Source organism: Haliotis cracherodii, unplaced genomic scaffold (genome assembly GCF_022045235.1).
Source record: "Haliotis cracherodii isolate W230 unplaced genomic scaffold, xgHalCrac1.p SCAF_10, whole genome shotgun sequence".
Classification (NCBI taxonomy): domain Eukaryota; kingdom Metazoa; phylum Mollusca; class Gastropoda; order Lepetellida; family Haliotidae; genus Haliotis; species Haliotis cracherodii.
This window is the reverse complement of record NW_027266265.1, coordinates 28,128,903-28,143,530: the sequence shown is the minus strand read 5'-3', so window position 1 is coordinate 28,143,530 and position 14,628 is coordinate 28,128,903. Positions and strand designations below refer to the sequence as shown.

The 14,628-nt window shown below is 40.3% G+C and overlaps 2 protein-coding genes across 2 annotated transcripts in view; both read right to left on the bottom strand.

Moving 5' to 3' along the window:
• Window positions 1–3,091, bottom strand: part of LOC139454237 (junctophilin-1-like) — a 104,098-nt gene extending 101,007 nt beyond the window's left edge. The window contains exons 1-2 of the mRNA XM_071235841.1: window positions 2,601–3,091; window positions 1,602–2,252 (exon numbers count right to left, since the gene is read on the bottom strand). Coding sequence (XP_071091942.1) covers window positions 1,602–1,986 — 385 coding nt within the window. The 5' untranslated portion in view covers window positions 1,987–2,252; window positions 2,601–3,091. The remainder of the gene's footprint in view (window positions 1–1,601; window positions 2,253–2,600) is intronic.
• Window positions 3,092–9,177: 6,086 nt separating this feature from the next.
• LOC139448515 (polycomb protein PHO-like) lies at window positions 9,178–12,766 on the bottom strand. The gene is made up of 2 exons (XM_071230075.1): window positions 12,703–12,766; window positions 9,178–10,307 (listed from the first exon to the last, which is right to left on the bottom strand). Exons 1-2 carry the CDS (start codon window positions 12,764–12,766, stop codon window positions 9,178–9,180), a joined length of 1,194 nt encoding a protein of 397 aa, XP_071086176.1.
• Window positions 12,767–14,628: the final 1,862 nt, after the last annotated feature.

The window sequence follows — 14,628 nt, the reverse complement described above, 5'->3', positions numbered from 1 at the left end:
TCAATCTATTTTCAGGCCAAGGGATTTGAACCTTTAATTGGCAGAGCTGACGGAGAGCTACAAGGGCGTGTTGACGCTACAACCACGTGACAACACCAGAATCGAAGTCTATACCAATACCGATACTATGACATAACATTGACAAATAGTCACTGATTGTCGACGACATGTGCACACACCGTTAATTATGTTCCCATTAAAACCTTGGATATATGCTGATGAAAAGGGTGATACAAGCGATCGATAATAGATCGATGCAAACTTGGGGGTATTGTTGCGTTCCAGTTCATGCACGTGTATCGACGTTGGGGGTTGGGACTAGATGGCAGATAATATTTGCAGTGGGGAGCTCATTACGTCCCTTGAACTCTGTTCCGTCGCGTACTACGATGTGTTTGGGCAGGTTGACTCCCCTGTGATCGGAATCGGCCTGAATCGTCTTCCTGGCAGTGTTTTGTATGTGTATCTGAATGCCGCAACTAGAGCATTGTATTTCTACGGCGCTCACAAAGACTGCATTGATGTCGGATCGATTGTCACGGGAATTGAGTAAAATATTTACACGAATCAATTTAAAAACAGCTTGCGGCCAATGCAGCATAAAATATGAGGTATTTGTAACCGTGAATCTCACATCAATGTCTACGCATTGTGATGCGTCGTTGTGATCTATTTGTAAGGAATATGCGCCACATAACGTTTGTATATATATATAAACGCACATAAGCTATTGTCATACATCAGTATTATTCGGCGTAAGGAGAGAGAGAGCGGTGATTGACACGCCATGCCGTGTCAGCCTGACACTGCCGGTTTATTGATATCTGGGAATGGTTGAAATCATTCGAAAACATTTCAAATAGATGATGATTGTTATGACTGACTCAACGCGTTTAAAGGCATCTGTCAGCATGGACATAGTGTTAGTATTAACGTTCGTAATTATTATTGTTCGTAACGTCACAAATTAGAACACCCCACAATACGTTCGTTGAATTAAAGGAGGGTTAACACTGAATAGACGCTGAGCAATTGGATACTGACGTCATTCGATGTACCACCTTTAAAGTAAACAATATTGATGTGTGTTGTTTTGATATTACTATATGATACATATCAGTTTGATTTGGGAAAGGCATCTGCATCACACACAGTGAAATACAACACTTAAATTTTGCACAAGTAGGAGGGGCCGTTTAGTGCCTCAACGTATATATATATATATATATATATTGCATATATAGATTATATGATCAATATAACTGCATGTTATCCTGAAACTCGCCATGTCATTAGGTGTGCCGTGATGAAGGAAAGCATAACCGGACCTGGACTTATATTGACGTATTTAGTTAACATTTTTTGCATGAATGCTATTAACCAGATTGTCTCGCGAAAATATATTGTCAGACTTTCGATGATGCGATTTGTCTTGGTAATTATCATAACAATAACAATAGTCGATCGTTCTAAGCATGGGTTTCGTATATGTTAGTGTTGATACAGTTTCCTGTATTGGAAATGTGTGATGTGCATGCGGTTACTGCGATCTGTGGTAACATATGCACTCTTGACGTGTACAGTACAGAAAGTGGGCCTACCTCCATCCGCATACGTCTCGCAGCCATAGCCATCCTGTAGTCCTGTAGTCCACGTCCCCTCGTAGCGGGCGCCCGATGTCGTGCTCTGTCGTACCCCATAGCGTCCCTTGAATCCCTGTGTCCACTCCCCCCTGTACATCCATCGGCCCTTGGTTTCGCACCCTAACCCATGTCGTTTGCCTTGGAACCATTGGCCTTTATAGGCGTTTCCGCTAGGCCAGGTGTACACCCCTGACACCTCAAAGCCGTACTGCCAGGCCCCCGCGTACTCCCCCTGGCCCTTGGGCCCCGTACACACCCCATGGCCATGGGCCTTTCCCTCCTCCCAGCCCCCGCAGTACGTGCCCCCATCATCGAAATCGAAACGTCCCCCTCCCGAGGTCATTTAGTTTGTTTGATCGTTGATGAACATGAGGCGAGTCAGTTTCAATAAATCAGCTGATGATAAGGTTAACAGTAGATATTTCTCCTGAATGTCAGTGATTGAGCTGGCCTACCCTCACATCCCGGCGAAGTGGTAGTGTTGCAGGACAGGGTAGCGTATGCTGACCAGGCTATGGGTAGCAGGGCAAGGCGACACCAACACCGGCCTACCTAGCATGTTCACTCCTAACACGCTACTCACCAGCTCGATATCACGAAATGCAACAACTGCAAACGAAATAAAACAGACGGTCAGTTCCACTCAAAAGGACAGATATATTAGGACACACAACACGAAATTAATGCCGTAACAGTAGGAGTCTTTTTAACCTGGAGCATACGAAATCAAACGAAACGCCGATCCAGAATTATTACGCTAATATCCAACGTTAATTCCTCTCAATTGGAGTCTGCCCGACACACATGTTGTAAACTCCCTAGTATATGTGTATGTAGGGTCCCCCTTGTGCGAGAGAGGGAGGGCTGTGGCGATCCGCTACTGCAGCTGACGGTAAATGCAGTAGAGAAGTAGACGACACACACACAAGGTATAGGCAGGCAGCACACTGTACTCACACTGTATATAGAACCATCCGTCCTCCGATCCACGTTTAATCAAACGATACGTCGCTCGTTGAGCGGCGCGCAAGGTTAAAGGTTTACACCTTGCCTGATGGAATCAAAACCTTTCTTTCGCCTCAGTTGCCCTGGCTCCGAAACACCGCGGTGGATCAACCCCAAAATTTCCAACCCGTGAGGTGATAAATTTAATCATATTCCACGGGAAAGGATGGTACGGGGCGATGCGAAATTCTCCTCCGTCAGGGTGAATAAATTATGCGAAAATGTCCGCCATAGAATCTAGCTTCTACATGTGTATGGGAGGTTGGTTACCCATATATGGCCGCGAGAGCCGATTGGGTAAGAAGGTCGATCGGTCTGACAAGGAACTCGAGAAGATATACGCTATTTCAATCGTGAGAGATGTTCCGTGTGTTCCTGTGTAGCTCGGCGCTGCTCGGGATCTGTCGGCCGCTCGCTCTCTCCTTACTGGCCGGCTGGTTGGTCGGCAGGGAAGCGATTCCTTCCAACATCTGGTAATGAGAGAGAAGCGCACGCCAACGTGTGGCAAGCGGGCAGGCAGACTGCTGTATCGTCAGGGAAGCTAGGAACATCACCAGGAGACACGGTTGGGGAGACAGTTCATCTCCATACAACGTTCATCCCAACTGACTGACTTAAATCAATAATCGATCCTGCCTCCACGCTGTGTCGTTTTCTTAACAAGTTCAGTGCAGCATGGCGGCAATACTTCAGTTTCAAGATATCTATATCTATATGTGCACAAGTAGTATTAATAAAACGTTTAGAACAATAACAAACTGAGAAGGCGGCTGAACAACAGGTAAAACAGATGATTTCAGCTGTTACGAACTGCATGTGCCTGCAAGAATGGGTCACATGACAGTCTGTTAGAAGCGACATCTGCAAGTAAAGTACGTGAAAAACTTAAAACCGCAGGAACTCGTTATTGGTCAGTAAATAAACATATATACCCCTAACTGTTCCCTACTTGCATATAGGAGTTATGTTATTTTATTTACTAACCAATAACGAGTTTCTATGCTTTAAACTAGGCCTAAATTATACCAACACTGTCTAAATGGAATCAAAATTTACATGTGGTATTGGTAAAGGTTTAGCTTCATTCATGCAGTGAAATGTGCAATATGGTAAACGTCCAGTTTCCGAATGAATTAATGACACACCTGTTACACATGTTAGTTTCAAGTTTGCAAACACGGACAGCTTGAATAGACACCTGGATAGAATTCACGCTCAAGTAGCTTTACGAGATTTTGAAACAAATACGCGCGAGCAGCATAATTTTCACACTTGAAAATGCATGACTTGGCTTTCAACATTATGTGTATTTGAGTATAAAAGTGCATACACTATATAACGTCTCTGTTATACTTTCTGTTAATATATGCGATTAATAAGATGACAATCTCCAAAATCATCTATAGAAACTAATTTAATTGAACAATCTATTCTGGACTCGTGTATGTGCAAACGATGATGTCAGAAACAAAGTTGCGTCATTTTCCTTTAAGCTGTGTTAAAAACATTTCAAAGGATTATGTACGAACATGTGACTATCATTATCTCATTTCGCTGCAAGCGTACGGTAGATGCATTAGTAGAAACGTTTTGCGGTGTAATATTACCCTAAGTCAGCTGTGTTAACCCCGGGGGTCCGACTTCAGAGCAGGGGGTCGGGACGTGGTACGTAATGCTATCGAGAACATATGTACTTCCCGAATACAAATGTACATCATTCTGTATAATGCCATGCATAAACATCAGCTCACGCTGTAATAAACAATCAGTTGCATTTGGTACTTAGCTTTCATGTGTTTCTAGTTTGAGACGAATTAAGTATCTGTTGTGTGTTTTAACTATAGACGTATTACTGTATCGTTGAAAGAGGGGCTATATTGTTGCTCCGCGATCTGGCGTATATTTCCAACGTAGGTCTACAGTAAATGTTGTTGAACGCCGCACTGAGAAATATTGCAGCTATATCACGGCGACCTGTACATAATCGAGTCTTGACCAGATAAACAATGGTTGATATCATGAACAACGTTCCACGCCGTCGGGGTACAACGACACACATTCAACCAAGTTGCCGAGCCTGACCCCCGGACCGATTCAAGTCGCCGAGCCTGACCACCGGACCCATTCAAGTCGCCTGCCACAAAGAGCGCCGATGGTGCCTTGGTTATGATTAGTGCTGTGTCGATCGAGAGATTGAGACATTGCCACTGTATTCAAGGTAACCATTGACTGAAATACTGATCTGCATCATAAAATGTAGCTGACATACAAAGTGGTGTTTGAGAGACTTGAATTTAGCGCGACAGGACTGCCATATTGTACGGTGCCTAAACAGTGCTCCTTCCGTTGGAGCTCAAAGCAGGTAAAGTCTTCTGTCAGCGCTTATAATTATGTATAAACAAACGAGAACAGCTCGTGACTGACCCAATCAACGTTTGTTTGTTTGTTTTTGTTGAGAAAACAAGCGAAATTGCCGACAAGACTTATATATGTAGACGAAACGCAAACCTCTACATGTTTTCGCTGAAAAATCATGCTTAGGTTTTACGATTTACACTTTTGTTTGTGTACAATTGAATCAAGAGAGCATCAATAACTAAATCAGCCATCCTTTCTTACTTGGATTTTCTCGAGCATTCCGATTCCATCACACAAAAATATTGTTTTGTTTTTTGTTTTACGCCGAATACTGACCATGCAGAGAATCCAGTCATTGAGATCAGAAGCGTTGATCCACGCAGTTGCGATACGATGGCATGTAATCACACAATTCCATTTAGTCAGGCATAGGTTGGTAGGGACTTACATTCCTACCTGAAATCCTAACCTGGTCAATAAAAGTACCAATAAAGGTACATCTGAATGTTTTCATTGGGATATAAAGGTCATATCATACCGATGAATTTGAATATGCAAAACTGAGTACTAGAAGTTTTGATGGGATAAAACAGTATAAATATTTCATAATGATACATTGGGAAATAACAGAGGTTTTACACATGGCAATTTTTTTTACACATTTCGACATAAATGTGCCATGTCTCTTAATGTGACCCCCAGCGGCCCTTACACTTGACGCCAAGGTCACAATGAGTGACCTTAACCTTTATTGTCACAATCCGTCCGGAAAGCTTCACCAGTGGTGTAGGTGAGGAATATCAGGTATGAAGTCTCAAAACATTGATTGTAAGCATGAGGTTGGCAAAAACACTTGCGACGGTCAAATTTGAGCAAACGCATTAAGCAGTCCCTTTAACGGAGGACTGCTGACTACTCTACCCAACGTAGTACTAACTTTATTAATATGCAACTTGAAGCTTTTCTTGTCCTTGAACACAGACGTGTTTTGCATTACTTTCAGATGAAAGGCTGCTACAAACATTTGCAATTCATTTGCTATTTTAAGAGATTGCCATCTGTAGGTATTTTCACACAATAGGTGTGATTCATTCAGAAAGTTGCTGGTGTTTTCTGAAGACACGGTGTTGCCATCAGTGAACAACCTTCTAATAATCTAATCTTGTGTGAAATACACCGGAACATCCGTGTTAGAATAGGTCTTCAGCAACCCATGCTTGCTGTAAAAGGCGAATAACAGGATCAGGTTGTCGGGCTCGCTGCCCTGGTTGATGCATGTCGTCGTATCCCAATTGCGTGGATCGATGCTCATGATGTCAATCACTAGATTGTTTGATCCATACTCGATTATTTACAGACCGCCGTTATATTGCCGGAATATTGGTGAGTGCGGCGTTAAACAACAAACAAACAAACACTGGCTGACACAATGGGTGTTTTAATGTGTCAGGAAAGTGTTGCTTATTGCAAGGCAGCAAACTCATGCTATAGGGCATGCACATTCTGGCAGCATTAACTGATGCATGTCACCAAGCACATACCGTTACATTGATAATCATAGGCAGGGAAGCGTGTAAGCTTTCATATTGCAAGCAGAGAATCCTTCTCTGGATCATCTGAGCACTTTGCCCTCAAGCTTGAAAAATCAAATATATAAAATAGTTCCACGACTCTGTAGCTCACCTGGATATGTGTTCAACAGTTTGAAATTTCCCCAGAGACGGCTACTTAACTTATGTCTTATGAGAGAATTTAAGAGCATGGTCAAAATTATGTTGCAAAATACTGAGCATGTGAATCCCACAACTACACAATTTCATTACTCTATGTACATTAATAATAGAATGTGGTCATGAATAGTTTTTCAATATGACCACCACAGCAGTTATATTGCAAATAGGATTCGTATCTCTTGACACTATATGGGGGTGTCACTGTCATTATTGCTGGGAACAAGCATGTGACATTTCAGCTTCAGTGGTCCGGTAGTTTCTAAGGAGATATTTTTTACTGCTGTCTGGTGGCTGCTGTTGTGGCCGCTGCAGTAGCCATATTGCAATTCGAATTCGACCATTTGAATTAATAGGGGTGTCATTAGTACCAACAAACATGTAAAGGTTCAGCTTTATTAGTCCAGTAGTTTCTGAGATGCTGATGAATGATATGCGACTTTTTCGTATTTTCCAATATGTTTTTTCGACCACGAGACCTTAAACAAACTTGGAACTACATATGGTGACCATCTCACCTTATAGATTCAGGCTTCTAGTCCCTTAAGTTTTGAAGCACAAAATTGAATCCCTTGTAGTAAGAAACGTTCACACACAATTTCAGTTGAATCCATGAGGTTATTTCGGAGAAAGTGAAAATGTAAAAAGTTTAAGCACGACCTGCGATGACATAGGCTCAGCTAGCCTTTCAGGTGTGTTAAAATAGTACCATGGCACATTAGTAAGTAGGTTCGCGTACGGTCGTCACGCCAGGTCTTCCATACTTTGGACGGTCCTTTACCTCGTTACTTTGCCGATGTTTCTGTGCCAATCTGCTTGTAATCAACTGTTGGTAACCGAGTTAACATCCAACAACTTTGTAGGTCATGACTGCATTAATCATGCCTATTATTCGACACCTTTTGAATTCAAGAAATAAGATAACAGTTCAGAATATTCTAAATGTGCGTATTTTGCATCGACTGACTGTGTTTTTAACAAGTGGCGAGTGGCTTGTTGCACGTGCTTTACGCGTCAGGACCGCTAGTATCTTAGCTATGGATAACTGTTCGTGTCATCAGCAAAAAGGGTTTACCAGTTACATTCTTAATCCTAACTGATATCACTAGGCCGCTATGATATTATGAAAGACTACTTAGTACCACCTTCCCGAGGCAAGTGAGTTAACTGACTAAAAAAGTCCAGTTCCCACCCTTGCCGAACAACACGTAGTCAACTTCACCATTTGTTTTTTAGATGTGGAATATAACGAATTGAATGTAAAACCTTCAAAGTAGAATTCATACTGGTAGAATTGTGATATACACGACAAAAAGAAACGCGGTATAAAATTTGATTTTGGGGGAAATTAAATATATATTACCTTCAGTACCTTCAGGAAATCACACATTGACGGCATTAAATGCAAATACACTCTAAACAATGAGTTCAGAACTTACGCACCAACCTAAGGGCGTTCGTTGTCCCATAATGTCGATGTGTTTAGGGTACAAACATATTTTATGACTGTGTTTAACAACTAAGTCTAAAATATTGTTGGGATAGTACACATAATATGCAATTTGTCGCAAACATGTTAAAATTCACGTTGTTAACGGCATGTAATATTTAGGTGATATTTAGGCTGTGGGAAGATAGCCCAATTCATGTGTTTATACCATTAATGTGTTTAGATACTAGACAGCAAACGTGCATTCCCTTTTAGGATTTAAACACATTCCTGAACATGTTTAGATCTTAACATGTCTTGCATGTTTTTACATTCTAAACACCAGCTTTACAGTGTGTGAACATAGTTCTCCTTGTGACATATTTTTAAAAATAAAAGGTAACATCGAAAAAGTTAGCACATACAGACTTTTGTTTGTTGTTATTTACATTAATCCAAGTGTATCCTAAACTGGAAATAAAGATGGTGTAAAAATACTTTGGCCAATTCCCTTTCACTACTCAGACCAGTGCTACTTGAAGATGATAGGTTTATTTAACTAAAGTATATACAAAGCGGCTCCAAATGGTGAGAATTTATTTTCACAAGTAGATCATCTGAGAACAGTTCATGCAATGTTAAAAGAGCAATAAGACTGCCCATGCAGTAAAGTCTGAGGAATGTCTCTGATTGAGCTTAGTCCGAAATCCAAATTACAGAAGGAAGATTGTAGGTGACTAAATAAATCAATAAATATTAACATGAAATGTCCATATATACAGTTTTGCGATATAGCACAAGCATATAATTTAGATTAAATATGTCACGGGTATATACAATTATTATGTCACAAATCAATGTTATAGATTAATACTTTGGTACAAATGTCAAATTCATAGTCAACAGGATATGTATGTGAAACAAGACGTGCTTCCATACAATAACAGTGGTATAATATCTTAACAATGTTTCTGAATTCATAAAGTATGTCTCGAAATGATCACCTTGGAGGTTAGATGATACGACACACCTCAAGCATGTGCTTGTGGAGGTATCTCTTCTGGGCAAAGGCGCGGGAACACTTTGGACAAGAATAGGTCTTGTTCTGTGTGGTGTGGATGAGCATGTGAGAGCGAAGGTTCGACTTATCAGCGAATGCTTTGTCACAATCAGGATATGAGCAGCGGAATGGGCGTTCCCCTGTATGCGTGCGCATGTGGCCCTTCAGGAGCCAGGATCTTGTAAAGATTTTGCCACAAATTTGACACTTGTTTCTGGTTTTTCCATGAACCCACATGTGAGCTTTGTAAGCAGAGAAAGATGAGAATTCCACATCACAGTCTCGACATATAAGCTCTTGTTCACCTGAACTGTCATCGCTCTCACTGAAGTTATCATTCTCCGTGGAAAGACTTAGTTCATCGTCTCTGCTATCTTGACTATCATCGTCTACTAGTAACTTGTTTGATGTGCCAGCTCTTGGCTCACAATACTGTTGGTAGGTGCTCTGACATGGCAGTGTCTGGGAAGATCCAGAAACTCCTGTCCCATTAGATGTCGACTTGTGAGATTGAAAAGTCTTATTGTTTCTATTGGTATTAACACTACTCTGCAGAAGTTTTTGCTCTCTGTGTAATAATGGCGAGTTCAAAAAGATTGCTGGCATTCTGTCAACATAGGATGTACCATCTGATATCTCCGCTGTCATGAGGTTCAATTTGCAGTCATCTTCGCTGTTCAGACTGGTGTCATCTACTCTGACATGCTCATCGGTATCTTCAGCATTTCCCATGACAAATATAGAATCATTACCCTGCGTTTCAAACGTCTCTTCTTTTTCTGACCGATGAACGTCTCTCAAGGCCATCAGCTCTTCTCGCCAGTTGGCAAAGTCTCGGGGTCCAACACCTGCAAGGTCAAGTTCTGGAAGACGACGGCATATATAGAAACGTGTGACAAACGACAAGTGACTCAGGGGGCGATGCTTCACTGGAAAGCTTTTCTTTTTAGGAGGCACACTCGGTGGTGGGTCATCGGTCGGTACTGGGGAGGGTATGTTCCTTACCACTGCGCTCACACGACCACGTGGCGCAGTGCTTATTGATAGGCCGGACCGAGTGGTCATCACGAATGGGTCGTACACTGGAAACAGAAACAGAAAATCTACAAAGTAATTTATGCAGTGTAAACTCTGTATAGAACTTTAATCATTTTGACAATTTGTCAGGCAGCCAGCCTGATAATATACTTTGTTACACAGTGGTTTTGCTTATTGACATGGCCTCCATTATCTTGGCTCAACATCAACTTTTGACCCTCTCTGCACCCCCCTTGGCCACTCTCCGCCCTTCTATGTCACCTGTGATATTGGTCACTTGTTCCAACCCTTGAATATGTTGACGATGTAATTTGAAAAAAGAGGCCAAAATTCCCTATTGTGTACAATGGAACCACACAGACTAGCACAGACATGCAAAACTACATGAGACCATTTCTTATAAAAAATACATATATATTGGAAAATATATACCAAAATTAAAGCTTGAAACAAAAACTATACATGTTCAAATACAAAACAATGTCAGAAGATTAATTAACTTCGATGCAATTTTAAAGTCTTGATGTTAGGTTTTTACTCTCACATATTTATTTATGAGTAGATCTATTTATGCTAAGCTTATTTCCTTCTTTTGAAATTCAATTCTGCTCCAGGCGGACACTGGTCATTTGTCATCAGCTGTCACCATGTTGCATGGTCCTGCCAAAAGGCCTGCTCAGGGCCTGAAAATGGAACGTACTCTGGTACTTCTAACAGCATAATCTCTGCACAGATCCAAGCATATTTTGACTACTGGAGGATATACTAAACAATCCGACACACCAAAGAGCGACCAGAGGTGCATAAACTGGCACCAGTTGGATACTGAGGCTCTGTATACTTAGGCAACTTTAGGACTCAAATGTGATTGTTTTTTTCGTAAATACATCATCATTAGATATTGTATATACTTGCAAATATACAAATCAACAAATCGTATGATATCTTTTGCACTCAAAACGTGTCTGACACTCAATGAATATATCTGACATCAAGATAATGTAAAAGCAGTTTTTGGAACACGAACATATATTTTATTGATATCTAAATATTGGAATTGAAAGCATGGTTACCGGATAAAATTACACCTAGATGACTTTTTCAACATTTATGGTTTCTTAACCGATTATATACCACGTTCAGTTTGAGTGATAGATATGTATTGTGTATATAACTTTAGCATTTTAATATCCGCACATGGAAAATATTTCACTGGCAATGAATCAGACATTCAAACATGGATAGCTGTATCCTCACTCTGGCTGGACAGATATTTTGATGTAACCAGTGTTTTATATTTGTACCTAAATATTTATTAGGCTCTAAAGAGTAAAATTCTGTAGGGACTACTGTGTATAGATGCACTGTAGTTATTTGTAATAGTAGTCTTTATAATATATTCGGCAAAGTTTAATATAAAAATTGTTCAAGAGAACACTTCACTGCCCATTGCAATTTTCTAACATGTTTTGTAATTTAACTCATTCGTACCATGTGAAATTACAATTGATCTTAGTTTTTACATTCAGGGTTATATTAAGGATTACAAACTCTATGCCCATGACAGGCAAATTGGGGGGAAACGGCATGATATTGATACTTTCTTAAATCCCGAGTTTTAGAATTGCATTCAATGACATAATATGGAAGTAATAAAGCATTTTCTTCCTTTTTTATCATGTAATCTTAAAAATTCCAATCACCTTTGCAAACCTATAAATTAACAATATAGTTATGATAATACCTTGAAGATCTATCACTGAGATATTTTGCAGACTTTGGGCTGAATATAGGCACAAGAGAATAAAGGTATCCTAAGGGCTTTGCTATAATTATGTTATCATTATAAGGACTAGGCCTAGTAGACAAAACCTGTTTGTTTCTAACCCTGTAGATGTATATAGTCTGAAACCTTTTGCCACACTGGCATACTTGCTACATTGTACCCTGCTGACCATGTTGGTTGAGACTTAGCCTAGTGAATAAAGATAAAGAAAACAACTTCACAAGTTCGACAAGGTCATCAAATTGGCAGTTGTAATCGTTGTCGAAGACGGTAAGCCTACTCATGCCCGAAACATTATCGTGGGTTCGTAATGTAGCCAACGTATCAATATATTGCGTTTAGATTGAGAGTGCCATGCTAATTGTTACAATCATATGACAAGAAAAGTATGGCCTATAGCTATTAAAACGAGATATGGAAAAATCCTGTAAGGTTTCGATGGATGTTCGGGCACCTGCCATATTGAAACTTTATTCATACCTTGGGCCTAAAAGTCAATTCCTACCATAATTCAACTGATTAACAAATAATAATTTTGTATTCTTTTTGGAAAGATTTAGTAAACTCACGAAGAAAAACATCTCAATAAACAACATAAACACATTTTCAATCGTCTGTAGGCCTACCACTGAATTTTAACATTTCAAACCTACCGTTGCCAGCAACGTATTTTCCAGATTTGTAACCCCTTACGGAGTTTAGTAGACATTTGGGCATACTTTAAATTTAGAGAAGGGGTATTATACTCCCACAATAAAAGCAGTATTTTCCGTGTTCTGTCATTTTCCAGTCTGTCAACTATCTCCACACTGGCGTTCGTCTGGACCACCGGAAATGCGCAGGCGCATTACCGTTTATGTGACGTCACGCGCGCACCTGCCAACAGAACGTTTACGAGGTCACAGGTTCGATAACTCTGCATAGACACTTAGCTGAGCCAAAACCAGTCCGAGTCCGTTGCCGGAATGCATCAAACAAACTGATTTTCGTAAAGCCTTGGGTTTGTCCGGTGTTTTGGTTACTTATGACAAATTATACACCAATATACTTTAGAATATTTAGAAAATCAAAATTTAAATCATAGTTTAGTTTACTTTGATTTATAATTCAGGGTGTATATCAATACACTCTTTATACATACGTCTGAAATGAATTTTCAAACCATAAACTTACTAAGGAGATAAATAAGTCTGGTGTAACAAAATATCGGTTATAACGAATTAATTTCTATTTTTATACCAACAGAAGCAAATTCACGATATATGAAATGAAAGTACTTCGAAATTCGTCATAACAACATGGCGTCATGCGAATATAATCCCCCGCCTCCCAAGGTGAGACTCTGAATAAGGTTCTAGGCTACCTTCAGCAATATCTCGTCTGCTTTCCAGACCACAAATTAAAAAAGCTTTTGAAATTACTTCCCTCCAGCTAAATATTTCTACAGACATTAGTATTGGAAACGTTTCAAGGGCACGTTAGAATCTAGAATTCCGGTCACGTGACACAGGCAATGTAGCTCACCTGAACCTTTGTTTGTTTTGTTATGTTGACACGCAATCATTTGATAATAACCCGTGTAGAATAATTCTCGCTGAGGTTTGCAGGAGCTTAAGTCATGCGAGGTTTGTTTGTTGTTTAACGCCGCACTTAGCAATATTACTGCTTTATGGCGGTAGTCTGTTAATAATCGAGTCTGGATCAGATAATCCAGTAATTGACATCATGAGCATCGAGCCACGCAGTTGGGATACGATGACATCAACCAAGTCAGTGACCACTCGATCCCGTTAGTCGCCCCTTACGACAAGAATTGGTTGCTGAATACCAATTCTAAAAATCCGGATCTTCGCGGGTACTCACTTGTAACTTTCGGCCTCAGTGATGTCAAAACTATGTAAACCTAGAACCATGTATTGTATGACGTGTTGTAATAAAAACTAATAGATATATTCATGTGAAATATGAAATGTAAGACTACATTAGACATACGTGTTGCATTCCAAATCACACAAACTTTCAAAATTTATAGGTGAGTTGGGAGGTAGTTTGGCTTTAAGCAGCTTGTAGCAATATACTTTGAAAATCACGGCGGGGGACCCAATAATGGGCCCCGACGAGCGAACACTTTAACCACTAGGTCACCCCACCGCCCCGAGATAGTTTTGAGGGAGTAACGCCGCTTTGAAATACAAATATTGAATGACGGCTTGTCAGCTAGAACTTAAGGAAGATATAAGTAGCACTGTCCGTAAACCTTTACCACTTTAGCGAACCTTCGGACATGGGAATGGTGCCGATATATCAAGGATCATTATCGTGGAGAGTGGGTGAGTGAGTGAGTTTGGTTTTAACATCTCTTTGAACAGTATTCAAGTTATATCACGGCGTGTCAGCTTAATGTTGGAGAAAAGCCCTTGATGTCGAAAGTGATGCAGGTCTCAGACGTTTACCATATTGGTGAAACCATATCGCATTGAAATGTACAAACTGGTTGTTCAAATTCAGATCCATGTTATATCACATGGTATATCACATGATATCTTTCAAATACGATACTATGTTATAATCAGCCTGTT